This window comes from Ambystoma mexicanum, chromosome 12 (genome assembly GCF_040938575.1).
Source record: "Ambystoma mexicanum isolate Mex_15411 chromosome 12, UKY_AmexF1_1, whole genome shotgun sequence".
NCBI classification, from domain to species: Eukaryota; Metazoa; Chordata; class Amphibia; order Caudata; family Ambystomatidae; genus Ambystoma; species Ambystoma mexicanum.
This window is the reverse complement of record NC_090936.1, coordinates 1036475135-1036502941: the sequence shown is the minus strand read 5'-3', so window position 1 is coordinate 1036502941 and position 27807 is coordinate 1036475135. Positions and strand designations below refer to the sequence as shown.

The window sequence follows — 27807 nt, the reverse complement described above, 5'->3', positions numbered from 1 at the left end:
GTCATCCCGCAAGTACTGCGGAGGTTTACGGAGATTCGGTTCCCGGATGTTCCTCATTGCTCCGGCGTGGGCCCGGAGGACGTGGTACCCGGACCTTCTTGACTTGTCCATCTGCCCTCCACGTCGTCTTCTCTACCGAGATGATCTGCTCTCACAGGATGGGGGGGGGTCAGGTTCTCCATCCAGAGGTCAGATCCCTCAACCTTTACGCTTGGCTTCTGAAATGTTGAGGTATAAGGATTGGAACCTCCCTGAAGAGGTGTTGCTCTCGGCCAGACGGCCGGCAACAAAGTCTCTGTACCATTGCCGTTGGCGTAAATTCTGCGACTGGTGCAGAGTTAAGAATGTGGATCCTTTTGAATGTGACATTCCCATGGTTCTGTCTTTTTTGCTTTCTTTGGCCCACAGGGGCTTGCAAGTGGGTACCATTAAAGGTTACCTGGCGGCGCTGTCCATATTTAAGCACTCGTCTGAAGAATGTTCCTATTTTAAGAATCCTTTAATTTCTCAGTTTTTGAAAGGGCTCACTAATGTGTTCCCTCCGTCACCTTTTCTGGTGCCCGGTTGGGATTTGAACCTTGTTAAGTTTCTTATGGGTGCTCCGTTTGAGCCTTTGCATTCTTGCTCTTTGAGACTGTTAACTCTTGAAACTGTGTTTTTGGTTGCGGTTACTTCCGCTCGCAGAGTGAGTTACAGGCACTTTCAGTTAAGCCACCCTTCACTGTGTTTCATAAGGACAGGGTTGTCCTTTGAGTTCGTCCTTCCTTTATTCCGAAGGTGGTTTCGGAATTTCATTTGGGCCAGAAGGTTGTTCTTCCGGCATTCTATCCTCCTCCGCATTCTCGTAAGGAAGAGGAGAGGCTCCATAGGCTTGATCCTAGGAGAGCGTTGAGCTTTTATATTTCACGCATGTCCCGGGTCAGAGTGGACGATCAACTGTTCATTAGTTACGCTGGAAAGCGTTTGGGACAAGCTGTGAGGAAACGGACTGTCTCGTTGGATTATTTTGGCTATCTCCGAGTGTTACTGCTTGGCGGGTAAGGACCCACCGGCTGGCTTGCCGGCCCATTCTATCAGGGGTATGACTGCATCTACTGCCCTACAGAGGGGTGTTCCTATTCGTAACATCTGTGATGCAGCCACCTGGGCTTCTGTACATACTTCTGTACGTCACTACTCCCTCGATTCCATCCGAGGACAGGATTTGGCCTTTGGCAAGGCAGTTCTTTATTCCGCAATTTGATTGGGCATGCTAAATTTGTGTTCTAAATTATTTTCCCACCTCCTTGCTTTGGTACTGCTTTGGGAGTCTGTCAAAGATATGGAATATGTCGGAGGACCCAATCTCCTCGAAGAACAAGTTACTCTCTTACCTGGTAACGATGGTCCGACGACGTATTCCATATCGTTCTCTCCCTACCTTCCCCACTGCAGAATTTCTTATGCGATTGCAGCTTACGTTTCCGCAAGGCCTTGTGTGTCTGACTGGCAGAAGACTGGTGGCACACGTTCTGGGGGAAAAAACTACAACTGAGGCTACGGGCGTCGTGTGTCCTACTTATCACATCGGGTGATGTCAGCCGTCGGAGGAGGTCCTCGGGGACGGAGCATCGACGTCATCGACGTATGACGCAGATACCAAATATGTTCGAAAGCAGCACAGCTGTGGTGATTACTGTCAAAGATATGGAATACGTCGTCGGACCATCCCATCGAAAGAAGGTTACCAGGTAAGAGAGTAACTTGTTCTTCTGGCGACATCACAGCCCACTGCATTTGTTTAGTCCCCCCACTTTCTTTCTTGGGACTTGACCCCTGGCTCTAAGAGCCAAAAGTAGCTCCTGGTAGCGATTGGTTTCAAGCGAACTAGACTCTACTATGCTAGAAGCAGGAGCTAAATAGCTCTCAGCTCCTCTTAATTTCCAACCTGAAGATGGCCCTTTGCGTTTTCTTTTATGCCCTTTGACACATGAAAGCCATGTTGCATGCACACCCCTGTTTCTAGATTCCGCTCTTCATGGCTTATTCTATTTTTCATTTCAGGCATCGAGTGCCCCAGAGGAGCCCGGAACATTCCTAGCGGCCAGCAGGAGGGAGAGCCCTTCAGCGAGGATGCCATGCTGTTTACCAAGGAGCTGGTGCTGCAGCGAGAGGTAGGACGAGCGTTACCCTGCTTAACCCTACTGCTAGTGCTCTGCTGGCTGGGCGCACAACGTGTCCTTGGGAACGTTCCTGTTGACATTTTGCTTGTTTCTGTTGCATGCATGTTGGTTCCCAATGGCCATGTTGGCTGGTTCAGTCTGTGGTGTGTGCGCGCTCATGTTCTGCTTAATGTGCTGAGCTTTGTGTAAAGGGATGTAATCCTATTTTGAAGTTGTGTAAGAAAATGGGCAATACATAGCGTGTTTAATGGAAATGGCAAATATTGCAGCAGTATACGCCAGATAACTAATTACTTGGCTAAATAGCGTTTTCTTTACAACATCTAATGTTATGTTGCTATGAAACTTTTTATACTATGCCCATCACTACCGTAGTGGTCTTAGCGGGCCTGTGCCCTGGTCGGGAATTGGTGAATGAAGGCTGTAGAAGGTTAATTGTGAACTTCTGGTATTGTAGAGGGTGCTCAATGGCGTATTGCTCCTCCGAGCAAGGGCAGTAGTGCTTAAGGCATTGACTGCATAGATGGGCACATTTGGTTAGCTGCATGCTATGACCACAGAGGCCTCTGCAAAACACCTCAGACATTGGCTGATGCCCCGTTTACAGTTCAACCGTTGTTTTGCCTGACCTAAAGTTTTCCCTGGCATAGAGTTGTAAACCGTGTGATTGTTCCTTTGGTTGAATTTGCTTACTGTGCTTTAAACTTCATAAACCAGTCTTGAATAAATCGGTTGTTTTTATAGCTTGTAAACTTGGATGGTAGGTGGTGGGTTCTGAAAGCCGAGCTGACATCCATGCTTACACAAGTGGATATTTAGGTAGGAGACTGTCCACGTGTGCTGTGTGGCCACCCCTGTTTTTGAGAACGCTGGTGTTATGGAGCAAAGTTAAGTAGGCCAAAAATGCTCCCCAACTGTCCCTCTGTGATCCCAGTCATCTTGGCCAATTCTAGTCTTGGTCCACGTCATTGTGGACTCATAATATGAAATCGAAAAGGCCATGCAGCAAGTCTGTGCGCTCAATGTGTTCTTGCCTGGAAAGTCGAGATTCATGGAACCAGTTGGCAACTAGGAGGGGAAAAATAATATCCTGGCTGACTGGAGGCCCTGTGTTGCTAGTTTCCTCCTCCGGAGGCAAGGCTCTTTACATTTTCCATCCTTCATTGACCGATGCCTAGGTCAAGATGCAACCCTTTGGTGCCAAGCTCAAACCTATGGGAAATACTTTTTCTTTATGCAGTTCCCTCTGAGAATGACGTCCTGGTGTCTAGAATTCAATAATCCTCAATTCCGTAAAGTCGATTTACGCAGGTCATTTCTGCTTGTTTTTGATGCCCCATGATCGGCAACGGGTAGCACCAGTTAGTGTGAGAGTGATTGATGACTAAACTGAAGGTGAACTTCAGTGTATGGTGATACATTGTGTGTATGATGCCACAGACAGCATTGTGTTCTCGTGCTTTACTAGTAAATGGGCATTCATGATTTAGCTTTGAGGAACACTGTGGTTTTGTGTATCAGAAGTTACATTTCAGATTTTAGCTGGCCAGGTCTTGCCTGGGCATGAAGTATGGTAGATCTTGGTCCTGAACAGTGCTTGCGATTAGTGTAAAAGAATGTGGGTATAAAAAAGATGTCATACTACACACGTGCCGACTCCAAATAGCAGTCTATTTGGAAAAGCAATGGCATACAAAGCCCATAAAGGTAAGCACATCGCTATGGCACGGTTGTATTGCCCCTTGCTTTTGGTGTCTCGATTATTCTGTAGAAGTTATGATGCTGCTTACAGCATTTACCTAATCCCTTGGGGCTGGGGGAGATTTAACTTTCACGTGTCAGGCACTGTGTGGCTTCGCAGTCTGAATCCCAAGTTGCTTTTCTAAAATGGGGGGATTGCTCCTTGAACCCACTAAAAGTTATTCTCTTGGGTTCAGATCAGTCTATGACTATGTACTGTCCTTCAGCCCGGGTATGACTTCACACATTTGTGGATTGAAACTAAGTTTACGTTTGGTTTCCTTTTTAGAATGTATCCTGAATTTTGGGTTTTTTAGTCTGTTTTCATTAGTCTTTTCCAGGGTTCTTTTTCTCCTTGCGTTAGTTTGTTGTTTCTTCAATGTCATTTTGGTGGGTGGGCTGCGGGTCACTATTGTGTCTTTGTGGTCTTTATATTGACATTACTTTCAATGTTTGTTTTCCCTTTCTCATGTTCGTCTGTTACTCTGGTTGTGCTCTCTAGTCCTGCTCCATTTTTGAGATATGGACTAGCCAGCCGCTCTGTAGAAGCAGCATTTTCTCTGGGCCGTCTGCATGAAATTGTTCTTTTAGATCTTTCCCTTCCTCATATTTAGGGCGCCTGCATACAAGTTGTGAAGTCTTCGTTTTCTTGCAGGTTGCGTCCTCTAAACTCATCTGTATAACGGCATATGAGGTGCGTGAATGAAGTTACTGTTTGACTGACTACCCTTTAGTTGCTGGTTACAGCATTGCGAGTCTAGTCGGGGTGCATATTTTCCCATGGATTCGTTTTTAACAGCATTTTGTTTTGCGGTGCCTTTTGTCACCCGCTGCTGTGCCAAATAAGATTGCATTCGAGGTCAATTTCCCTAGGAGCAAAGGATTTGCTTGGAGGTGGAGGATTGGGTTCAACAAGAGAATAACGGCTTGAGTGTATACTTGGAGGTGGATAGGCTGCCAGTGGTAGTGCTTAGGGGGCAGAAACTACATGGATTCAGAGTTTGGTAGACCTATAGGAGTAAAAGTAACCAGAAAGCAGGGCGGCTGTAACCACATGGCTTTCCTTAAGGAAACCTAAATATTGGCATTGCAGGACAGACTGCCAGGGACAGCCTATCTTCTGTGCGTTACATAGCTGCTCACACTGGAAACAAAGGAACTGAAAAAAGAATGGCAAGACCAGATACCAATAGAATTTCTTATCGGTTGCCGTACAATGTTTTGTATTTAAAAATATAACTTAAATAATGCCACACTCCAAAATAAATGTTTGAAAGTAGGGCAGGATCAGTGCAGACTGGATGGCACATAATGTAACGGTAGGAGTGAGTGGTAGGTAGGTGGGGTTGATGGCCACGGTTAGGATCCTGGTTTCCGGAGACTTCAGCCTAAAAAAAGTAACAAAACTGGTGCGAAATTTATAAGGTGCCCTCGCACTGCATATATTCAGGTTTGGGGTGCTGGGAGCTGCTCTTGTGGACCGGAAGCACCAGGATTCTAGTGAAAGTCGCAGTGAAAACAATGCATTAAGTGATCTAGTTTCAAAACAAGATCAGCTTCAAGGCACTAACCATAAACAAATACAATCCAACAAAATGATATTCAGATTACATTGCAATACAGTCACAATAAATCAGCCATTTTGCTTAAACAACGATTTTTGCGTTTTGTTAAGATTTGATGGAGGGCTTTCTCAGAGGACCATGGGCAGAGAGAGTAACCCATAAACGGAGATTGTCAGTCCTGACACCATTTATGGTACCTGTAGTAGTTTGACTTAATCACATTTCTGGAGCTCAAGGATCACACAGGGATGTACTGCTCCACAAGGTAAGAAAAGTAGATAGGAAGGAGCCATACCACTGACCACCTTCCATATGTCTGTTCACTCTCACGAGTGGCTTTGGTCTTAAATTGGGCATTTCTATGGGCCTGTGTTTTTCATACATGATGATTTACATTGTCTTTAAAGGTGTATTTACTAATTCTCGAGAGGCAGTGATGGTGACTAGACCACATTGACAAATTAATTTATTGTGATTTACAAATTACCTCTGAAAAGAATCTACTCTTAATCATTCACTCCCTCAACATATCACGTATTCCTTTTCAGAGAAATCCTCCTTCACCCTATTAACCTACGCACACTGAAGCAAACCGCAAGTGTGCATTCCCCTGCTGTTGCCCTCACCCTGACCCCACTGCACGTATTCACATACGCACTGGCTGGATTTGGATACCTGTGCACTGTGCTCCTCCGATGTAATCCTAAAAATGAAAGGAACTGCCATGCTTAAACTGCTGACGCCTCTAATATTGTCAATTACTCCGATGGACTATAATAATTCGTCGGAAAGGTGTTTTTTTCCTCCATTTAAATAATTCACCATTGTAGAGTTGCCAAAAGTACAACTCACGGTTTTCCAGGGTTTTGTCTACTAAATGTTCTGACGCTCCCAGAACCCCCAGCTCCCTCGTGTTACTTCCAACTGGCACCACCAAACAAATAGTGGCTCACTTGTCATGGTGATGGGATGGCATGCTGGTAGCATGGCGCAGAAATCTGCAGTGGGAGTTCCGAATCTCCTGCTGCTGCCTGCCTGCCTGCCTCCACAATACCCAGTGTTCAGGTTGTGGGTGTAACCAAGATCTAGCTTCCTGTATTCCTCCTGAGATTTCATTGTCTCCTGCGTTGAAAACGCGCTCAGCCTTGCTGTCCATCTCTTGGTTCCAAGCTCCGTTGGTCAGACTGGCGCGTCTTGAATGAGGGATGAACTTGTCATACTTTACCTCCTCTGCACTCGGCTATGTAATTACATGGAACAGATTTCTCGGATACAGAGGCTGATTTGTTAGAGTGACTTATTGCGCGGGCTGTATGGCATGGCACAGCCTGTATTTATTTTTGGAAAGATGTCGAGCTTAAATCGGTCATAGAATGCAGTGAGCTCCCTTCTTAATTTCGTGCAGAGATGGCTGGGTATCATCTTTTTATTTGGTAGGGTGGTGTTTAAGTGAATGTCTGGCTGCTTTGCTGTCAGCACACTGCAGGACCATCAAGAGAGGTCCTTTTACCTTTGAACAGAAAAGCACTTCCTCATGGATTCTACTCCGTTCTCTTGGCCGATGATAAACTCTGCATGGTATCCTCTGAAGCAGAAAATGCCCCAATCCGTTGTTTGAGACTGTAAATCCATGCATCAGTTTGTCTTTGAGATGCACCCATCATGTGTGTTATATAGTGCATTTGTAGTTCATAGTGTTATTAGCCTCTAGTACTCTTACGTTCAGTACCCTTTCCAACATCCTGTATGGATGTCCCTCGCGAGGAATGGGAACTGAATCCTTTTTCACCAGAAAAATCACTTTCTCTCCAAATTGAGACACGCCGCCCAAGAAACACAGGTTCTCTTAACCCTGCCCACTGGCGCCACTCCTCTTTTTTTTTTTTTTTTTTTTTTTTTTTTTTTTTTTGTGTCGACATGAGCATACATATTTCACCAGCGCTCCTGGGTGAGGCCGCACGCCTCGTAATTCCATGTGCTTTCCCTAATATTGCATTTTCTATTTTTCAGAAGTTTTTAACACTGTCCACCAGTTCCCTAGTGTGTCCCCGCCGCATGTCGGCCGCGACCGGCTTCAGTAGGTGCCTGTTGTGCAACGGTTCCTTCCCCACCTCGGACCTGCACGCGCTCTGCCTCCGGTGCCTTGGCGAAGACCACGGATGGGAAAGCTGCTTGGCGTGCCACGCTCACGCCCCGGTCCCTTTAAAACTCAGCTTGTGCAGTGGAGAGAGTTGTTCTTTAAGACTCCGCCAGAGAGCTTTGAAGAAGACGTAAGGATAAAGACCAAGAAGGTAAGCATACTATTCTCCAAAGCACCCCACAGGGGTGACTTCTTCCTGGGGAAGCCTGCTCGCAGGAGGGGTCAGTCAGACCCTCGCACCGGCATAAAGGACTCTTGCAGCTACAGACTAAACACCAGAGGGTCTTAAGTGCTCTACCGGGTCCACCGCTAAGGTGCCCATGGGCTCTGGTACCAGAAGCACATCGAGGGGCGTAGCTCTATTACCAGCCCCATGGCCGAGTGCCAACAGCCTACCAGGCATGTGCCTGAGGTGCAAGGTGGGACAGAGGCGATGCGTACAGGCATGCATGCTGAGCCCAGGCCTGCGTCTAACACAATCCCACGTGCGGAAGGCACGGACAAGATGGCGACCGACGCAGACAAAATGGTGGTCGGGCCAGGAAAGCACTGTCCTTGGAGGCACAGCAGCTTTCAGATTGTGAAGGAGAGCAACAGCAATTTTTCTCTTCCATCAGGGCTTCAAGGTCAAGCTTCAGTTACTCCAGTTACTTGTCGTAGTAGACTTCAGCTTCTGAACACGATTCCTAGCAGTGTGAGGTCCCCAGATATACAGTTGATCTCCCATTCATTCTGCTGGGTCACACTCATCCAATCACGACTTGGGTCATTCATGCAGGCAGCCAGCCAATCGGGCACACGGGGCATTCAGGCCATTAACTTCTCTCCAGACACTCAACAAGTTATGTGTATTGGGACAAGTACCGAGCCATTCAACACTACAAGCTGCATTCATACCGGTTTCGGGCAGGGCGGTCTCAACCATTGTGTCAACCACCAGATACTAGACAGCCACAACTTAGAATGCATATTCGTCACACACTCCATTCACCTAGATCCCACCCATGGGCGTACCCACAACATACGGTCATTGAGAATGCTCCGGCCAGTCTCGTCGGCACTTCCCCACACTACCATATATGGAACTTCCACCCAACAGCCAGTCAGGGGGAAGGGACAGAGTCGGAGCTTCCCAGGACTTTGGGGAAACAAGGTAACAGGTGATAGAAGGCAAGAGGCCATGGGGGCCATTTTGTCTTCATCCGGAATCTACCAATTCCAATGACGGGGCCTGGGCATCCCAAAATGGAGGACGCTCAGGGCACCAGTCATTTCAGCACGGAGCTGCCACCAGCCCGTACCCTGCTCTCTGGGCCACCCACAGGTGCCCAAAAAAATACACTAGGGGCGCAGGGTTGCAGCCCTACCCATGGGTGCCATAAGGGTATCCCATGGGTAGGTTCACCAAACCAAAAGAGAGCTGCACCGCCAGGAGTCCCACGGAACTCCTGCACAGAAAACAGGACAGAACACATGATAAAAAACAGTAAAGGGCAAGAATCCGGAGGCCCTGTCCCTCCGATGCATTTCCAGCAACACAAGTGCTACCTATGTTTTTTGCCGAGACCAAAGACGAGGCACAGAGTTCTGCACTGCCTTGATGTCTGGCGTGCCCTGAAATTCTACTTGGACAGGACCAAGGGCTTCCGCAGGTCGGACGTGCTTTTTGTTACCTTTGGCGGATCAAGACTGGGATATCGGGCCTCTAAGGCCTCCACAGGCCGTTGGATGAGATCGGCCATCAAAGACGCTTACGAGGGACAGCATAAGCCACTGCCGGCCAACCTGCACGCCCACGCGGTCAGAGCCAAGGCAACGGCCATCGCTTTCCAGCGGCACGTCCCCTGGCAAGTCATAAGCAGGGGGCCCACATGGGCCAGTTCTCGATCAGACGCGGCTTTTGGACAGGCAGTTCTTAGAAACCTGTTTGCGTAAGGAGGGTCTCCTCTCCACCCATGGGCTACATTCAGTTGTAATCACCAATGCAGTATGGAGGAAAGGGGACGGTACATGAGAGTAATTATAAGTTGCTCACCGTAGTATCGTACTCTTAGTCCCCTTTCCTCCATAGGTCCCACCAACCTTGCCCTAATAAAATCTGGTGTTAGGCAATGTTAATCTATTGTCGATGCATCTATGGGGACTGAGGTGTGGCACCGGAGTGTGGTGTCAGGGCAGCGCATGCTCCCAGGGCCGCACCCCCACGCTCCTCTAAATTTAAAGGGGAAGGTTTTTCTGGTGAAAAAGATTCAGTCTCCCGTCCCCTGTCCCTTGGAAGGGACACCCATGCATTATGGAGGATAGGCGACTAAGAGTATGTTAGTCACTACGGTGAGTAACTTATAAATTCTGACTGCAGCTTTGGCGTTCTTCACAATGCTTAGTTTACACCAAGTCGGCCCTGCTCAGAAGGGAGGGCCTGCATGCATATCCCTACCTCAATGACTGGCTAGTCAGAGGGATATCGCCGGAGCAGGTCAGTTTCTCAGCAAACACTCTTGACTATGCTCTGAGCTGGGGTTCTCGATCAACTACCAGAAATTGCAGCTCTGTCCTACTCAAACCCTGGCCTTTCTGGGACTGCTTTGGGATACACAGAAGCAGATGGTATTCCCTAGGAGGGAGAAGCTAGCAGTGATCAAGAAATCTGTCGCTTCCTTCCTCAGCAGAACAGGTACAGCAGCATGGTGGTTCCAGCACTTGCTCAGCAAGCTAGCGGCCTATCTCCTAGCTATTCTGTACTCCAGGCTCTGGAATAGGGGGCGGCAGCTCCATTTTGTGGCTTTCCTGGGACCAGTAATCTGGTCCGCATGGGGTACTGGTTACCATCCTCTCTACTTCAAGCAGAACCGCAAATAGTGGTCCCAGTGTGGTGGGCAGGCCCTTCTGACAGCCCCTAGTTCAGCATACCCATACAATACATTTTTCTCTCCAGGGGTGGAGTGTGACCCTGGGGACACAGCCCATCCTTGACCTATGGTCTCAGAGCAAACAGCAGAACCACATCAGTTAGAATTGATGGCAATTTGGCTCGTACTCAAGTCTTTCCTTCCAGTACTCCGGGGCAGTGCAGTGCGTATCCAAACGGACAACTCTGCCTGCATGTTGTATCTCAACAAGCAGGGGGGGGGGGCACCAGATCCCCTTCTCTTTCCTGGTTGACCCTAGACATCCGGGACTGGGCGATTGCACGGATGGCAACTGAATTGAAGGCCGCTCCAGGAAATCTTCAAATGGGGCCACCCGGCCATAAACCTGTTTGCAACAGAGAGCAACAGGACTTGTCAACAGTTTGCATCCTGGGGTGGCAGCTACGAGGATCCCTTGGGGACGCGCTTCAGATACTCTGTGGATGAGCGGTGTGTGTGGGAATGCATATGCCCACATCACGTCCCAAAGTAGTGAGCAGAATCAGGCAGTTACAGCGGCTGCGTCTCTTCCTCATTGCACCGCGATGGCCCACGAGGCCCTGGTTGTCCAACCTTTGTCAAATGCCAGCCCAGCCAGAAATTCCCCTCCCGCTCGAAGGGCCCTCTTCTGGCCCAGCCGGGGGGGGGGGCCTCAGTCCAGCCCCCCTATCTGGAGAGGGTAGCCCTAGTAACATGGTACCTGAGTAGGTAACTTTGCAACATCCCCCCCCCAACATCTCCTGCTCTCTCAAGACAACCTGGAAATCATACAGGAAGGCCGGAGCTGATCTACGAGAAAGCAGTACAAGAGCAAATGGACCAAGTTCTGTGTATGGGCCAAAGAAAACTGTCTTGATTCCTCTGGCCTGCACCCTGGACCAGTTCTTATCCTTCTCGGCCCACCTCGCTAGATCAGGGTTCCACATGGGCACATGCCGGACTTACTTAGCAGCCATCGGCGCATATAGGGCCTCCGAAACGGTAACCTTCCCGTCTGTCTATCCGGTCGTAAAGAGGCACCCGAGAAGACTGGCCAGACTGTACCCACAGGAAAACGACAGCACCCACTCTGGGATTTTAACGTGGTGCTCAGTATCCTGGCGTACAAACCTAGTTGGGCTCACTTCCGCTCACTGAGTCAGCGAGATACAGGCTTTGTGGCTTCGTAGCCCTGTACTAGGTTTCACCGGGACAAAGTTCTGCTCCCCACTCACCCCAAGTTCCTCCCAAAGCTGGTATCCTCTTTTCACATTAACGAGGAGATTGTGTTTCCCACTTTCTTGCCAGACTCCAAGAACGAGGCAGAAAGGCCTCTTCACTGCCTAGACGTTAGAAGAGCATTAAAATTCTATCTGGACAGGACAAAGGCATTCAACACTGATGCCTTGTTTGTCACGTTCGGCGGCTGAAAACCGGGTCCGCAACCATCCAAGGCCTCCATAGCTAGATGGATGACCACAGCAATCCAGGAGGCATACAGGGTTCAGTTTAAGGATCCACCAAAGGACATTTATGCCCATGCCATCAGGGCCAAGGCAGCGGCAGTTGCTTTTCAGCGCCACGTGCCGTGGCAGGTGATGAGCAGGGCAGCGACATGGGCCAATGCATCGGCCTTTTGCAAACATTACTGCCTGGATACCAGTACCAGGTCTGACGCTGCATTTGGCCTAGCAGTCCTTTGTAATCTGTTTGCATAAATTGACAAGCTCTCCTCCCCAGGACAGTTGTCAGTGGTAATCGGCCATAAAGGATGGAGGAAAGGGGACAAGACGTAGGTGTAATTATAAGTTGTTCACCGTAGTGATTAACATACTCCTAGTCATAGTCCCCTTTCTTCCATGCATCCCTTCACCTCCCTATTTATTAAAAAAGTGTTATTTGGCAATTGTAATCTAGCCGAGGCGCCATAGGGGACTGAGGTGTGGCCCCGTGGGCCAGAGTCGAGGGAATGCAAGCTCCCAGGGCTGCGCCACTACATTTGAAGGGGAAAAGCATTTTTATTCAGGTGGAAAAAGGTTCCCTTCCTGTCCCTAGCAAGGGACACCCACACAGTATGGAGGAAAGGGGACTATGGGCTTGGAGTACGTTAGTCATTACGGTGAGTACATTATAATTTATAAAGGATTCTTACATCCCACAGATCTCTTCACTATTTTATTCCCAGGGTCAGCTGTTTACAGAAATGTTTTCACAACCAGGTACCACAGTGCGATGCCTCCTTGGCTCAGATTCGTGCCCCATGCGGAACCTGACTCTGGCCAGTGTATATGGAACCACTAGTACACTTCTGAAACGCAGCACTAGATTTTTCTATTTCAAAGGTTTGGTTCCATTGCTCCACAACTCGAACATATTTAAATCGGACCAGTGTATTCAAAGATAACAAGATCTTCAAAGTCCATTCCATAATATGTCTGTTGTGCGATTTATTAATAGTTGCTGACACGTATTTCGACCAACTGGCCTTCATCAACGCATTATTCATTTTCATGTCACTCACCTTTCATTTATTTGTGCAATTTCATATGCTAGTAGTTTTCCAGTTTCATTGAAATCTGTGATGTGCATACTTTTAGTACTGTACCCCTGCTGTAATTCAGCTGTATAGTGGTTTAAAATATGCACTACACAGCTGAATTACAGCAGGGATTCTATTAACCGTGCCAACAATAGGATTATTGAAATTGGATAATGATAAAAGCATATGAATACTTAATGTTGAACGTTACTTTACTTATGCTGGAAAACTCTGACATAGTTACATAATGAGTTGTGGTGCAAAGGAACTATAGCTTTGAATTAGTTGCTGTATTGTCGTGGTATTTGCAGTTTAGGAGCACTGTTGCCGCTTAGACCTGTATAAACTAGTGTACATGGGTGCAGGACATTTATTTTAGGGAACTGCAGTTGTACTTTACTGGATTGTTCTAGTTACCGAGTCCTGCCTAACCCTCTAAGGCCACTGGATTTAATACCTGCTTTGACTGTGGGAGCCAGAAATCTGTCTTGGACCCTGCACAGGGAGTTTATATTGCCTTGGAGAGGATCGCAACGGATGATTGCAGTTCCTGTTGGTCCATGAACTTCAAGGTGGCCGAGTGCTAGGGAAAAAGGCAGAAGTGTGTTGAAGGGCATGTTGGCTCCATACACAGTTACTTTAAGTCATGGCTGGCATTTGGTGTGAATCTGTGCCAGCAGAGCCATGTTGCGGCAGCTGGGGGTGAAAAGATTTCTCAAGACAGCTGGACCTGGAGCTGAAATATCAAAGAGAAAGGAAAATCCATCAGAAATAACATTACAGAGAGGCAAATAATGTGTTCTTTACTCGGTCAACTGTCAAAAACAAACTGTCAAGAAATACTGAGATAATAGATTTGATGTATATCAACTGTAAACACTTGGTATTAAATTGCAGGAGGAAAAATGCAGGCAAAAATGATTAAATGGAAAAAATACACATGGTATCTTTCTAAATGGTCATCAATAAGGCATGGAAGGAGGTTGTATGCCTTCTCCATTCCCCAAGGCAAAGGCCAGTGAGTTAGGGTACCTAGGATTGCATATGGTAATGAAGTAGTCCATAGGTTCACTACTGTAGATTCTTAAGCAATCCCATCTGTGTTAAAACTTCTGCTTGACACTTCACTATGAATCAGAAGATACAGTCCAAATGTTTTGGTGTGGCAACTTCAAGAGTCTTGATCATCTGAGGATGGGTACAAGAGTCTATCATCTGAGGATGGGTTGGAACCAAGTGTCTCAACTGGTGGTCCAGGCAGCTTATTGAGGAGAGGAAATTGGTGCACAGGAGTCAGGCAAGTGCATGAAGCTTTGGCATCTCAAAGATGGTTCACCAATAGCTTGGTAGGCCCAAGTGCCTTTAATGTGAAAAGATTAAATGCTGAGTCACACCAATACCAGGGGTAATGCCCTTGCACTTTAATAGGTCATGGGAGGAGGGGGGGACAGTACAGCGCCCTTACAAGAGCTTGATCCCTCTTGTACAATTTCTAAACCAGATAAATCTACAAAACTACCTGCAGAAACACTGACCTCCTCAGGCATTTGGATGCCCGAGGAGGAATCCAAATGTCAAAGGGTCCTTATTTAGTCCGGCTTCAAAATAATGTGTTGTGGTTTTTGCTCAAAAGTTCTGAGCAGTGTCTTGCTCCACTTTTGGAATGATCCTCCTCCCCTGTAGAACCAATGAATGGATACTTTGAGTGTTCAACAATTTAAACAGGAATCCCTTAATTAGTGGGGATACCAAGCTATTCTATCAGGGATTTGCTGCATGCTCAACCCTCTACTGGGCTTCAATATGTGCCTGCTCTCTACTACTACTTCAATCCCCAGGAAGTCCATTTAGGGCACAGCAGGTTATCTAAGATGATATGGGTTGATTCTTCCTGTGCACTTGCTCACTGGCTGCCTTTGCCCCACCCTTGTCCTGCCTCTTGAAGAACAGAGGGTATATTATTAAAAACTTTATGCTTGGGTACTCGCCCCTTGATAGTGGCCTCCTATTCAGATGTTTATGGTTAATCAATTTCCTTAGAAAACACGCCCTCTGCGTTTAGATGCAGTGCTAGTTTCCTACTTGAGGCCAAGTTTAATTGTTAACAGTAACATTGGAATTGGTATAACATATACTTGCACATAAGAACACTTTTAGGGACATCATTTGGGTGTCTACATGGGGTCGCTACTGTGACCCCTGAGGTCTCCCTCGCTACTCCTATAGTCTTCCCTGCTAACCCCTTTTTTCTTTTAAATTGAAGCTCCTGGCCTGTGGCCAGGGCCTTGTGGCTTAGTTTCTGGAGTGGATGGCTTTCTTGTTCAAGCCTCTAGAAAAAAAAACAGGGGCTCCTCCACAGGTGTAACACTTTGAGCAATGACTCTAAATAAGAAAGAATAGGAATAACAAATAGTCTTTCTGGAATCCTATACAATAATTGCTAGACTCATTAAAGGTTTATTTAGGCACACTTCAGGGGGTGAGTCACTGATTTAGTCTGTTCTTAAACGCCTCAAATTCACAAATGACAAAAACTATATGTATTTTGCTTTTTGCAAGTTGCAATTGTAGCATGTTTTTTTCTGCAGTTTCTGTTACGATCATCGCAAGACATTCCAACTCGTTGTTCTCGGTCACTTGACAAAATCCTTGTGCCTAAAAGCTTGTGTGCTGTGTAGAAATGTTTGACCGTAGGAGATCAAGTGGCCCATGATTTAATTGTGCCACAATTAATTCTTTGTTGTATTGAGTATAGCTTTCCTATCTCCCTGGCATGCTATTCAGGATGTTTGTTTGCATGTATGAGGCAACTAGTGCCCAGAGTACGGGATACCGTGTCAGTGCGCTGCTTTCCCTGCGCTACTCTAAATTCTTTAATACACAGTTATGAACCCTCCAATGGTATGTATTTTGCCAACTTCTCAAGCCTTTATGTAGATCCATGCATGGTTTGACTTGTGACCAAGTTTGCACGAGACCTGCAGATGAACAGGCATGCCGTTAAATCTCAGTTAGCAGTTTATTGGTAACCACTGCAAAGTGTAATTTGCTTTCTGACTTTAAGAAAATTCAGACATATAATTGATAATTTTACTATAGCGGGTAAGATAGCTATAGCTCGTAAGGTAGTTCAGTGGGTTGAGCACTTGCTCCTGCAATATGATATCTGCAGGTTCGAATCCTGGCAAGGCCAAATCAGCCTTTTATCTTTCTGAGGTCTATAGACGAGTACCAGCACAGGTTGGGTGATATTGTATTTATATTTGTTCTATATAAAGCAGGTAAGCGCAAGTGCTATATAACACATCATTATCATTTAGCCTTTGACGTCTGCTTGCATTCACAGTAATTTAATAATATTGGCCTATACACACTGATATTAACGATACATATGGTTAATTGAACTAAAAATAGTTCAAAAGGTGTGGTCTTCCTGAATGGCGCCGTAGCGCAAAGAAACTGTCTTGTGGCTGTGTACGCTTTACATAGCTCGACCGTGTGTTTTCCTCTGTGTCCAGGAATGAGTGTGATGTCACTTGCGCTACCCCTGGCTTTTTCGTGAAATGACGTCTCTGAACACACTGCTTTGGTAGAAAGTTTGTTTTATTTGGGCTATAGTTTATAAAAATCTCTCACAAAACATATGATTATCCTATATTACAGATTAGTTCATATTACAAACCACGAATCTATAGTTTAAATCTAAGTAGCGTTCATGAGCAAAATCTTCTTGATACATCTAGCCAGTTATCAGTGGAGATTAACTACCAAATTGAATTCGTAGCCAAAATGTAAAAATGTGTGTATTTATGTGTAAACCTCATTTGAAAAGTGCTTGTGCATTCATAAAACAAGTTTCCATGTTTCTAAGCAGTCCTCTGTTTTGCAAAACCTACAATATGTAAGTTGCTGAATCAACTGTGACCCTCTTTTTAAAATATCGTCAGTTAAAAGATTCAAAATATCAAAACGAAATCTTAAAAACCTGTCTCAAACTCTGTGTGAAGATGCAAAGGTAGAGTACCAGGTTTCTTTTCTTGGATGGCTAGATGGGAATCGAGCATGTTTATCATTCCCGTGCATATCGCAACGTTGTAACAAACAACTGGAGTTGCAAATTAAAACAGCGTCAGTTCCACTGTGAAATAACAAGTAGTTAAATTTCATATTTGTTTCATAGAGATATGATTCTATTCAGGCTTTTAAAGAGAGTAGGCCAAATTCGTATGTTATGGCTGCTACTGGTACCGTTTGCTAATAACAAAACCTTCTTTGAAAAGATATTGTAGTTTTGGCCTGACTGCCCACTGATTCAAATGCTGCAGCTCTAAACCGTGAATAATGGAAAGAATGACTTTGCAGATGTGGAATTTTACACGTGGAACTAAATAAATCATACAATCTTCTCTTGAGTCTCTTCGTTTGTGTAATGAAAGGACAGATATTCATTCTAAGGAAGGAAGTCAATCGAGTTAGTTTGGAATACGAAATATCTGAACTCTGATGTTGGTATCAATCTTTGTATTTATCAACCTCCAGATTTAGTTTGGCGCTGTAACCGTTTAATCAGTGGATTATTTTCGATTTTTCGGGTCCCTTTGTAAATCATTAAGGAGGCATCAAGTGGGTTGATCGCTCGCTGGCGACCATTTGATGTGTGGTCAGAGAGGACAAAACGTCAGTGAAAGCGAGCAATTGGTCTCTCACGTGCCCTAGTTTGGGGGGAAATCTGTTGTTATCCTTAAAGGCTGTATTCAGATCGCAGATGTGCAATTTGGACAGGGGGCAAGAACGCACTGCTGTCGTAATCCTGAGTCGATATTGTTTTTGAAAGGCCACCTGATAAATTAAGATGCACTCCGATAGAAGTATCGGAGTGAATAAGAATGAGAATATTAAACATTTAATCTTTACTTCAATTCAGCATTCGATTTATAGCATAACACTGCAAACAGATGAGAAGTTACTTTGATACACATGCAGCTGTTTTTAAAAAATATATATTTTAACTTGCCCAGATACATCAATATATCCATTTTACATCGTTCAAATTCACTTTATCAACAGCACGTATATTGGGTACACTTTCCACCCACATTTTCAATATTTACGAATTTTCTTGCACCATATTTTTATCAGAGAGGTATACATGCAGCTGTTTTAATGGACACAAAGCCATGTGGTTGCAAAGCAAATGGAGTCTTTGACATTCTTGATTATCCATCTTTCCCCCAGTTCTTTTAGCAGTGATGTGCTTTGAGGTGAACATAGACATCTGTGTGATTATCTATAATATAGCATTTATATAGCGCTACGAACCCTCAGGCATCTGAGCGCTGCTTATTACCCACGGGGTGTGGTGCGCATTTATCGATCTCGGAAGGATGAAAGGCTGAGTTTGGCCCTGCCGGGATTCGAACCTGCATCGGCAGGCTCTGCACTGATGTCAAAGCGAGCGCTCTACTCGCTGTGCTATCGGACCAGCTATGTAGCACCGGTAGCCCGCAGGCATCGGGGAACTAACACAAACGCTTCAAATATGTCTCCAACTTGGAAACTCCTCTCACGGCAATAGGCAGGGAGTTCCAGAAGCTGGCAGTTTTGACTGGGAAGGATCTTCCCATGCCACATGCCAGCCTGTAACTCGGGCTCATGATCTGAGTTGCGTTAGATGATCTCAGAGTTTTAGATGGGTAGTAGCAAGGTATTGGGGATTTGAGGTAGGCTGTATCAGACTGATATATGCATCTGTGAACCACTGTTAATATTTTAAAAATGATATGCTCTTTGATTGGCAGCCAGTGCAGCTTTCTACAGCGGGTATAGATGTTTTCCCTTTTTGCTATTTTCTTGACCACCCATACAGCGTTGTTTTACAGCACTTTACATTTCTTTGTTCAAAGCTGAGGCCCCGATCAGGAGAGAGTTGCAATAATAGTCTTGATAGAATGGTAGCTCAACAGACAATGGCACATTATTTTCTGAGATGTAGGGGCACATGTTCTTAATCAGACGAAGATAGTAATTACAACTTTTGCTTAGTTGGTTAACCTAGGCGTCAGTGACGCATCCAACTGATTCCTAAGGGTCTTAACATTGTCCAGTACTGGGATAATGCTGGTTCCAATTTGGAAACTCGAGGTTGTGGCTCAATTTGGCTCAGGGCAAGTTTAGGCCCGAAGATCAGTAGCTCTGTCTCATGGCCATTGAGGCAGAGCCAGTTAGTCGACATTCAGGTTTCAATTGGACTGTAGACATTCGTGAGGGTTGAAGAGTCTGCGTCAGTCACCAGTAATTGGTATGACCAGCTGGGTATCTCCGTAGTTGGAAAATACCAATGTCCTCTAAAAGTGAACATGGGGGACGAATGTATAGATTGAATAGGAAGGGCAACAGGCTTGCCCCTCGTGGGACTCCGCAATAGATTGGGGTTGTAGATGAAAATGCTAACCCCCACTGAATCCTGGATTTGCAATCTGATAAAGGTGTGGAACCATTTCACTGCCTCCTCTAAACAATGACGAAGCTGGCATAGGCATTGGAGAGGATGGTTGTGGTCCAGCATGTCAAAAGCGACTGATAAGTAAGACCAACAACCCCACTTGACCATCCTCGATTGTTTTCAGCATGCAAGATGGCAAATCCACTAATGCTATCTCTGTACTTTGACGGGGCCGAAAGCCAGATTGTCTATTGTGGTGGATGTTATTTGCTTCCACAAAAGATTGGAATTGCAGGTATGTGGATTTGTCGAGTAGTTTAAAGGCATGGTTCGGTCAGATATATTACTAGATAAAATGGTTGGCAATAGTCTAAAACATAGTTTAGACATATTTTGAATGGAAGTTCCTATGTAAACACTTTGAGAAAACGAGGCTCAAAGTGTTTACATGGGAGCATCCATTTTGTGATTTCAGGCAGCCTCCTCAGCTCTGCTTTTGCGGCACTAAACAAGCAGCAAAAGCTCCCTATTGGGAGCTTTTGCTTACTGCAGCCAGAGCAGAGCTGAGGAGGCTGCATTCACTTTCATTTTACGTTTTCTGTGCTCCCCAAGCCCAGGGAAGCACAGAAAACGTAAAATGAAGGCAAAAAGCCGAGGCGCAGCACTTAAAAATAGAACGTTGTTGTATTTGTGATTGCCGTGGTTGGAAAACCACAGAAATCATGAATACGTTATTCTGACAGCAGCAGCTTTCGCGTGGAGTCTCCTGGGCTCCCCCCAACCCTGAGGGAGTCCATGAGACTCCAAGCGAAAGCTGCCGCATTTTAGAATAACGTTTTTGGATTTGTAAATGCTGCTGTATTTACAAATACAAAAACCTTTTTCTCACAGTGGCAGCTTTCGCTTGGAGTCTCCTGGACTCCCTTAGGGTTGGGGGGGAGCCCAGGAGATTCCACGCGAAAGCTGCCACAGTGAGAAGCACTGCGGCATTTCAAAACATCCGTGTTGTTTCTGCCTGCAGCGGCTTTCACTTTGGGGCTTGCGGGCTCCCCCCGGGGAGCACGAGAGCCCCAAAGTGAAAGCTGCTGCAGGCAGAAACACTGCAGCATTTCAAAACACCTGCGTTGTTTCTGCCTGCAGCGGTTTTCACTTTGGGCCCCCCCCCCCAGAGCCGCCAAAGTGAAAACTGCTGCAGGCAGAAACACTGCGGCATGGAAACACAACTGCCTGCCTTGGCTTTCAGTTTGGGTCTCCGGGGCTCGCGCGGTTGTGTTTCAAAAACACTGCAGTTTTTCTTTCAAAGTTTTTCAGGCTCCTCCGGCCCAGGGGGCTCCAAGCTGAAGCAACCGCAAACATAAATACAAAATTTTAAAAGCTGCTGTTTTATTTCTACGTTTTCCGGGCTCCTCCAGCCCGGAAAAGTTAGAAAATAAAAACGCAGCTAGTGCTTGTTTTAATTAAAGAAATTAGCACTTAACGAGATGCAGCTGCAGCTTTCCTGCCTGCCGTCTCTGGTCTCCATCCTCCGAAACCGGCACCAATGAAGCAAAAGCCACCCAGTGGTAGCTTTTGTTTACTACAGCTGGCTGGCTTTTGCTTGATTAGTGCCGCAAAGGCAAGCACAGGCGGCATCCATTTCACAAAATGGATGCCTCCTAGTGCTTCCCATTGTAAAGTTTGAGCTTCATTTACTCAATACTTTAAATAGGGACTTTAGAAAATATATTTTTTAGATATTTTTTTATTATTGGCCATGTTTTTGGCCAATAATATTTCTCACCGAACCCTTCCTTTAAGGAGATAGTTACAATTGGTGATGGGCCTGAGATTATTGGGGTCCAGGTGGTTTTCCTTTTTGGCAGTGGTTTATCCGATACTGTCTTGCTGGATTTAAGAATCCTTCCTTCTTTAAATGTTGCGTTTACGAATCTCGCTAGAAAGGGACAAACTGATCTTTGATCTAGTATGAGTTTGGGAGGAATGATATTCTCTGAGCACACGATAGGCCGCATGGATGTAAGCGTTTTCTCCATTTCTGCTGTTATTGCAGTACAAGAGAAGGGGGGTTCCGGTTGTAACTTGCAACTTGTGTGCTTAGTGTGATGGTACTTTTTTTTCTAGTGCCTGAGGCAGCCTTAAAGGGAGTTAACAGCGTCACCTTTTCGTATTTCAAGTTCTATGTAACTTTTGTTATCGGAAAAGTGACTAGTTTGCTGTTCAGCTGCTCCTGTCTTTACACTGTGCAAAGCACAAGTATGTATACACACACATAGCGGAGATTGTTCTCACTGAGCCTGAAGTCTGCTTTTGGGTAACCACTGACCTTACTTACTAGCAACAGAACATAAGTGGAACATGTTTAGAACACCACATTTGTATGCAGGGAAACAACCTTTGCTTTAAGGCCAAGTGAGTCCAACCTTGTAGATGCCCTTTCACTTCTGTAATTTGCTTTTGTTTGAGTGACAATGCAGCCTTTCATCCATGCATGGTTATCAGTGTGCCCCCCGGTGCTGTTGTGAACCACATGAACAAAGGCTTCTTTTGCACTTTCTGAGTACTAATGCAGTCTCAAAGAAAAGATACCCACTGGGAGCTCTAATTACCAGATTTGGAATATCTGCTATAACCGATGGCTCAAAGAATACGCCAATGCTCTGAGATGTTTCAAAAGTTTTGATTAAGATGTCAATTGGTCCTATGGCCATCTCTGCCCCGAATCTTAAAAAGCACCTCCTCCCTAACCCAGGCATCCCTAGTCCCAGTTAAAAGATAGCAATTTGTTCGCCCTATTGTGGTAAGGTTTTACTTGAACTGTAAGGAGGAACTCGTAAACTGGCCTTACTCTATCCAATAGTTCTTCTATAGGTTATGGGGTTATACCTTACACTCTTTTCTGGGTTCCTCGCATTCGGATTATGGCAGGCCCGAGGCCTCTAAGGCTACTGGCTCACAAGCCCAGGGGCCCTACCAGGTTTCCCTCGGAAGGACCTTCAGGCTCGTCCTTTTCTTCTAGCCCAGGGGGTAAGGTATTGTTGAGTGCCAACGCAAAGAGTCATTCCTTGGCTAAATTCAGCAAGGCTACTGGCACAGGTGCTGAGGCCTCCCAGCCTACCGTAGCTCGCTCCGAGGCAGTCATCGAGGGGGTTTAGACTATCAGCCATCCGACTGAGGGCTCAGCGCTTACCAGAGGGATCTCTGAGGTCAACGTCCCTGCTTTGGCTGCAAGATCCAAGCTGTATCCTCTTGTTTAGAAGGCCTCTTCTGGCTCCGGGCCTTCACGCCCTCCCGTCCAGGGCATGCCGAAAGGCTTCAAAATGGCAGAGCGGCATGTGGCGGCAGCTATCTTGGATCCGGGTCCGCCAGAGCTTTCTCCAATCGAGTGGGTTTTGCAGGACAATTCAAGCCCCCTTCATCTAGAAGTGGCAGTGGATTCTACGGTGCATGGTTGTGGTCTCCTCAGAGTTATATCTACCCATAACAATCTTACAGCTTCACACACCGGGCACCTCAGTGCTTTGAAGAGGAGCAGAGGCACAGCGCCTCTGAGGGTAGGACGCCTAGGGACTTCCTCTTCCTCATGCGTTCCTCAGGTATGTGGCCTACAGCTTATCCATCAGCATCGCAGGGCAGGTTTACCTACCCCGCAGCCAGCTAGACAGAGTTTGCACTGGCCCCAGCAGCTGCCCGCTACCCCGTCAACATCACCTGCCAGCCCACTGGCCTGTGAGGACAGGTTCTTTGAAAAGTTCCTCACGCTCATGAGATCTTCTCAGATGGGGGCCATTATCCGGGATGTGCACAGGGACATGCTCCCTCTGGCCCCTCCACCCGTGCCTATTGTCATTCCTCCAATGGCTCCAGCGCCGCAGACCCCTGTGGAGCACCCTGCCGCCCTTGCCGGCTCCTTTTTGATTCCAGCTCCCCTGCCTTTCACAGTTCAGACGGCTCCACACCAGCCTCCGCTGCAGCCTCCAGCTCCGGTCTCCACCCCACAGCCCTCCGCGCCCAGCATTACTGATGGTCCCAAATCGGAGTTACTTCAAGTAAATGAAAAACACACCAGTCACGAAACAAATATACAACAATATTTTACTCTCGCTTGAAGTGGGTCCCAGGTTCAGCTATGTCCGCGAACAGCCAAAAAGAAACTGACCATTCATATGGGGAACAGACAGCCTTAAGGACACTTTAAATCTGCTTTGGTTGCTGAAATAATACATAGTTTATGACCCACGTAACGTGGGTATTTACCATAGCAACATGTGGTACTTGGCACTGCGTCACCGCTGTAGAATTTACTGTCTCAGAGCACTAAGGTTCACCCTGTTCGCAACGCACAAACATTCCTGACCACTCTTATCTGTGTTTTCAATCCTTCCAAGAAGGACACTTCGCATTCGGCTCAGTATTTCAATTAGCCCTACCAAGGATGTGCATGGTACGCCATGTTTCCTAAACATTGGTCGCACAATTAGTTTCAGCAAGCCGGAGACAGGGAGAGACCTAAATGATTCTTTCTCTCTCTCTCCATCCGTGTACACGTGCTCAAGGCTTGGAGCTGGTAAATTCCATTAGCTAAGCATTCTTTACAGAGCTGCATTCACCAGTCTATCGGGCTTCAATCATTTCCTGCAGATGACAGGAAAACCGCATAAGTGAGCAAAATAACAAAAATAGAGTCTGAGGACTATACTTCAATGTGTGCGCCTAGGCCAACTCAAAATGACACAGAATGGATGCATTTTCACACCTTCAACCGTTCCGGACCAGCTGGACACCCTGGTTTGACACAGATGAGAAAGAAGACCCTGACACGCTGTCGTCGGCTAAGGACTTCCATGAACAGCTCGCATGTTTGACAGAGTTTTTGGGGCTTCCTCAACCAGAGGTCGAACGATGCGGGGTTTCAGGCTGAGGTCCTCACGCTACACCCCGTGGTTAGTACGGCTATCCCGTTGTAGAAAGACATTGTAGCCATGGCCAAAAAGGGGTGGCTTAAGCCTCACTCCGCCCAGCCTGTTAATCGGCGCCACAATGGCAAGTATAGGCAAATGGAGGGGGATCCACTCTTCCGCTCAGCACACCCTCAACCACACTCTTCGGTGATTGCTGCAGAATCAATCTACTCAAAGCCTCAGTCGTCCTCAGCCACCTCGTCCTCGGCACTGTTGGGCAAGGAGAAGATCCTGGAGGCTTACAGAAAGAAACTTTATTCTAATGCCTCCAAGCAACTTCGTCAAGCCAACGCAGGTGCCATGCTGGCAACTGTTAACCAAAGGCTTTGGCGGGAAATTGCTGACTGCCTTCTGGAACGTCCGGTGCAGAGCCAGTCACGTTTCAGGGCGGGACTGACGGAGGCTAAACTGGTGGCACAAGACATCATGGAGTCCACTGTGGGCCACATTGACACCTCTGGCTGGGCCATATGCATTGCCAAGGACATGAGAAGGACTGCCTGGCTTTGGGCTACTAAATTCAACCCAGACGTCCAGGAACGCATTTTAGACCTTCCATTTGAGGGTGGTGACCTCTTTCACTCCACCACCGATGAGGAGCTAGATAAAAAGAAAAACAGCAAAGTCTCTATCCATACGAAGGCCATGCCCAAGGTGTACACCCAGTCGCATCAACACTCCCGACAAGGGGCGGGTGTTTGGGTTTGGGGGCTTCCAAGAATGGATGTCCAGACAGCCTGACCGTTCTCAAGAGTCATCAACAGAGTAAACAAAAGGGAGTGGGGGGGAGTAAGGGCTTTTTTTCAGTCCCACTCCTCCACAACAGCATCAGAGGGCAAGAAGGCATGATGCGCCCCTGCAGGTCCACGCGTCTCTGGTGGAGGCAGGCTTGCCCTTCACGCACAGTCTGTAGTATCCACGGGGTACTGCCTACCGATTGCTTCTTCCCCTCCTCCTCCTCTACCACGAATTGGGACAGCAAATCTGTTGGTGCAAATTCAGTTGCTCATCAAGATCCAGGCAGTGGAAGAAGTCACAGCCTCTCAGCGAAGATTGGGCTTCTACTCCAGGATTTTGGATATAAAAAAGAAGAGCCAGGCTGGCCTGAGGGTTGTGTTGGACCTCTTCACCCTCAACCTCTCCCTCCCTCTTCAAGAATTCAAGATGGTTACACCAGCGTTCATTGCAGAGACATTGTGCAGGGGAGACTAGATGGGCTCCCTGGATCTGAAGGACGCTCATCTACATGTCCCAATTTGGCAGCGGCATCACTCCTTTCTGCGATTCAGGGTCATGGGCTGCCATTTCCAATACAAGCTGCTACCCTTCAGCCTCAACTCAGCCCCCAGGGTATTTACCAGGCTCATGAATACAGTGGCAGTCCTACTCAGGGCCCAGAGCCACCACGTCTACCCTAACCTGATCGACTGGCTTGTCGGGGTGAGATCTCCGGAGGCGGTCCACCACACTTCCTCCGCCCATATGATCACACTCCACGAGTTGGGATTTTCGACCAATCTCAAGAAGTCTCAGCTGCAGCCTACGCAGAGTCTGACCTTGCTGGGCCTCCTATGGGTCCCAAGCTCTGAGAGTTTCCCCTCTGAGGACAAGATCACGGCCATCAAGAGGACCACTACTCACTTCCTCATCTGAGAGGTGACCTTGGCCTGGTGGTACCAACACTGATTAGGTATCATGGCGCAGTCCTATTAGCCGTACATCACACAAGACTGAAGATGAGGATAGTGTTGCTGCACTTTGCAGCCTCATGGAATCACGAGTGGGGCTCCCAAGCGGAGCTCATCAACCTTGCTCCTACTCTCCAACCGGACCGCACATGGTGGTCCAGGGACTGCAATCTGCAGAAAGGCAAGCCTCTCCGTCATCCGGCCCCGCAGGTCACCACCACTACGGATTCCTCCCTGGAATGTTGGGGGGCCACTTTGGACAACTAGTGTCCATGGAATCTGGACCCTGCAGGAGCAGGCGTCTCCAACTGTGTGGAGCTGAAAGCCATCTGGCTAGCTCTCAAAGCTTTCCTTCCGCTCATTGGGGGCAAGGCCGACCTCATCCAGATGGACAACTCCACCAGCGTGTACTATGTCAACAAGCAGGGTGGTACCAGGTCCCTGCCACTGTGCAACCTAGAAATCAGCATGTGGGAATGGGCCATGGAGAACAACATCTACCTGACGGCCATCCACCTTCCGGCGGAGTCCAACCTTCAAGCGGACAGGCTCAACAGACTGGGAGCGGAGAATTCCGAGTGGCAATTGAACGATCAGGTGCTGATGGAGATCTTCAGCAGATGGGGCATCCTCAGGTGCATCTCTTTGCCTTCTGGGATAACAAGAAGTGGCCGCAGTTTGTGTCCTGGAAGGGGCAGGACCCTGGCTCCCTGGGCGACACATTCCAGATACAGTGGAACGGCATGACAGCCTACTGTCACAGGCTAACCTAGACCTTGAAGGCGGTAGGAGCAAGGCTACTACAAGCCAGTACAAGAGTAAATGGACTAGGTTCTGTCACTGGGCAGACTCTAAAGAGATTGACCCCTTTACTTGCATGTTGGATGATGTGCTCTCCCTCTGCTCACCTTGCTCACTCGGGCATGCAGGTGGTCACATGCTGCGCCTATTTGGCAGCTGTCGGGGCCTACGGAAACTCGAAGAAGGTCTTCTCCTTTTCCAACCTGGTGGTCAGGCAGCGTTTGGCTGGCCTCACCAGGCTCTACCCGCCCATCAAGAAACTACAACCCATGTGGGACCTCAATGTAGCATTGGGTGCCTTGGCGCACAAACCGTTTGAGCCAATGGCGTCTGCAGACATCAGGCTGGTCACCATTAAAACAGCTCTGTTGGTGGGTCTCATCTCAGCCTGCAGAGTTAGCGAGATCCAGGCTTTGGTGTCATCAGAACCCTATACTACTTTTCACTAGGATAAGGTGGTCCAGAGCACTCGCCCTGCGTTCCTACCTAAGGTAGTCTCTGCTTTCCATCTGAACGAGGAGATAGTCTTGCCTACGTTTTTTGCCGATCCTAAGGACAAGGCTCAGAGGGTCTTGGACTGCCTGGATATCAGACACGCTCTTAAATTCTATCTCGACAGGACCAAGGGATTCTGCAAGTTGGGCACCCTGTATCACCTTCAGGGGTCTGGGGGGGGTCAAGGCCAGGTTATCGGGCATCCAAGGCCTCTATAGCAAGGTGGATGGTTTCGGCCATTAAGGTGGCCTACCTGGGGCAGCACAAACCACTTTTAGGTACCATGCATGCCCACGCTGTCAAAGCAAAGGCCACGACTGTTGCCTTCCAGCGGCAGGTCATCAGCAGGGCGGCCACCTGGGCCACCCCTTCGGCTTTCTGTAAGCACT

The 27807-nt window shown here is 47.3% G+C and overlaps 1 protein-coding gene across 1 annotated transcript in view; it reads left to right on the top strand.

The window, feature by feature from the left end:
• SND1 (staphylococcal nuclease and tudor domain containing 1) overlaps positions 1–27807 on the top strand; it is a 2477133-nt gene that overhangs the window by 1477291 nt on the left and 972035 nt on the right. Inside the window, exon 16 of the mRNA XM_069629563.1 lies at positions 2044–2153. Coding sequence (XP_069485664.1) covers positions 2044–2153 — 110 coding nt within the window. The remainder of the gene's footprint in view (positions 1–2043; positions 2154–27807) is intronic.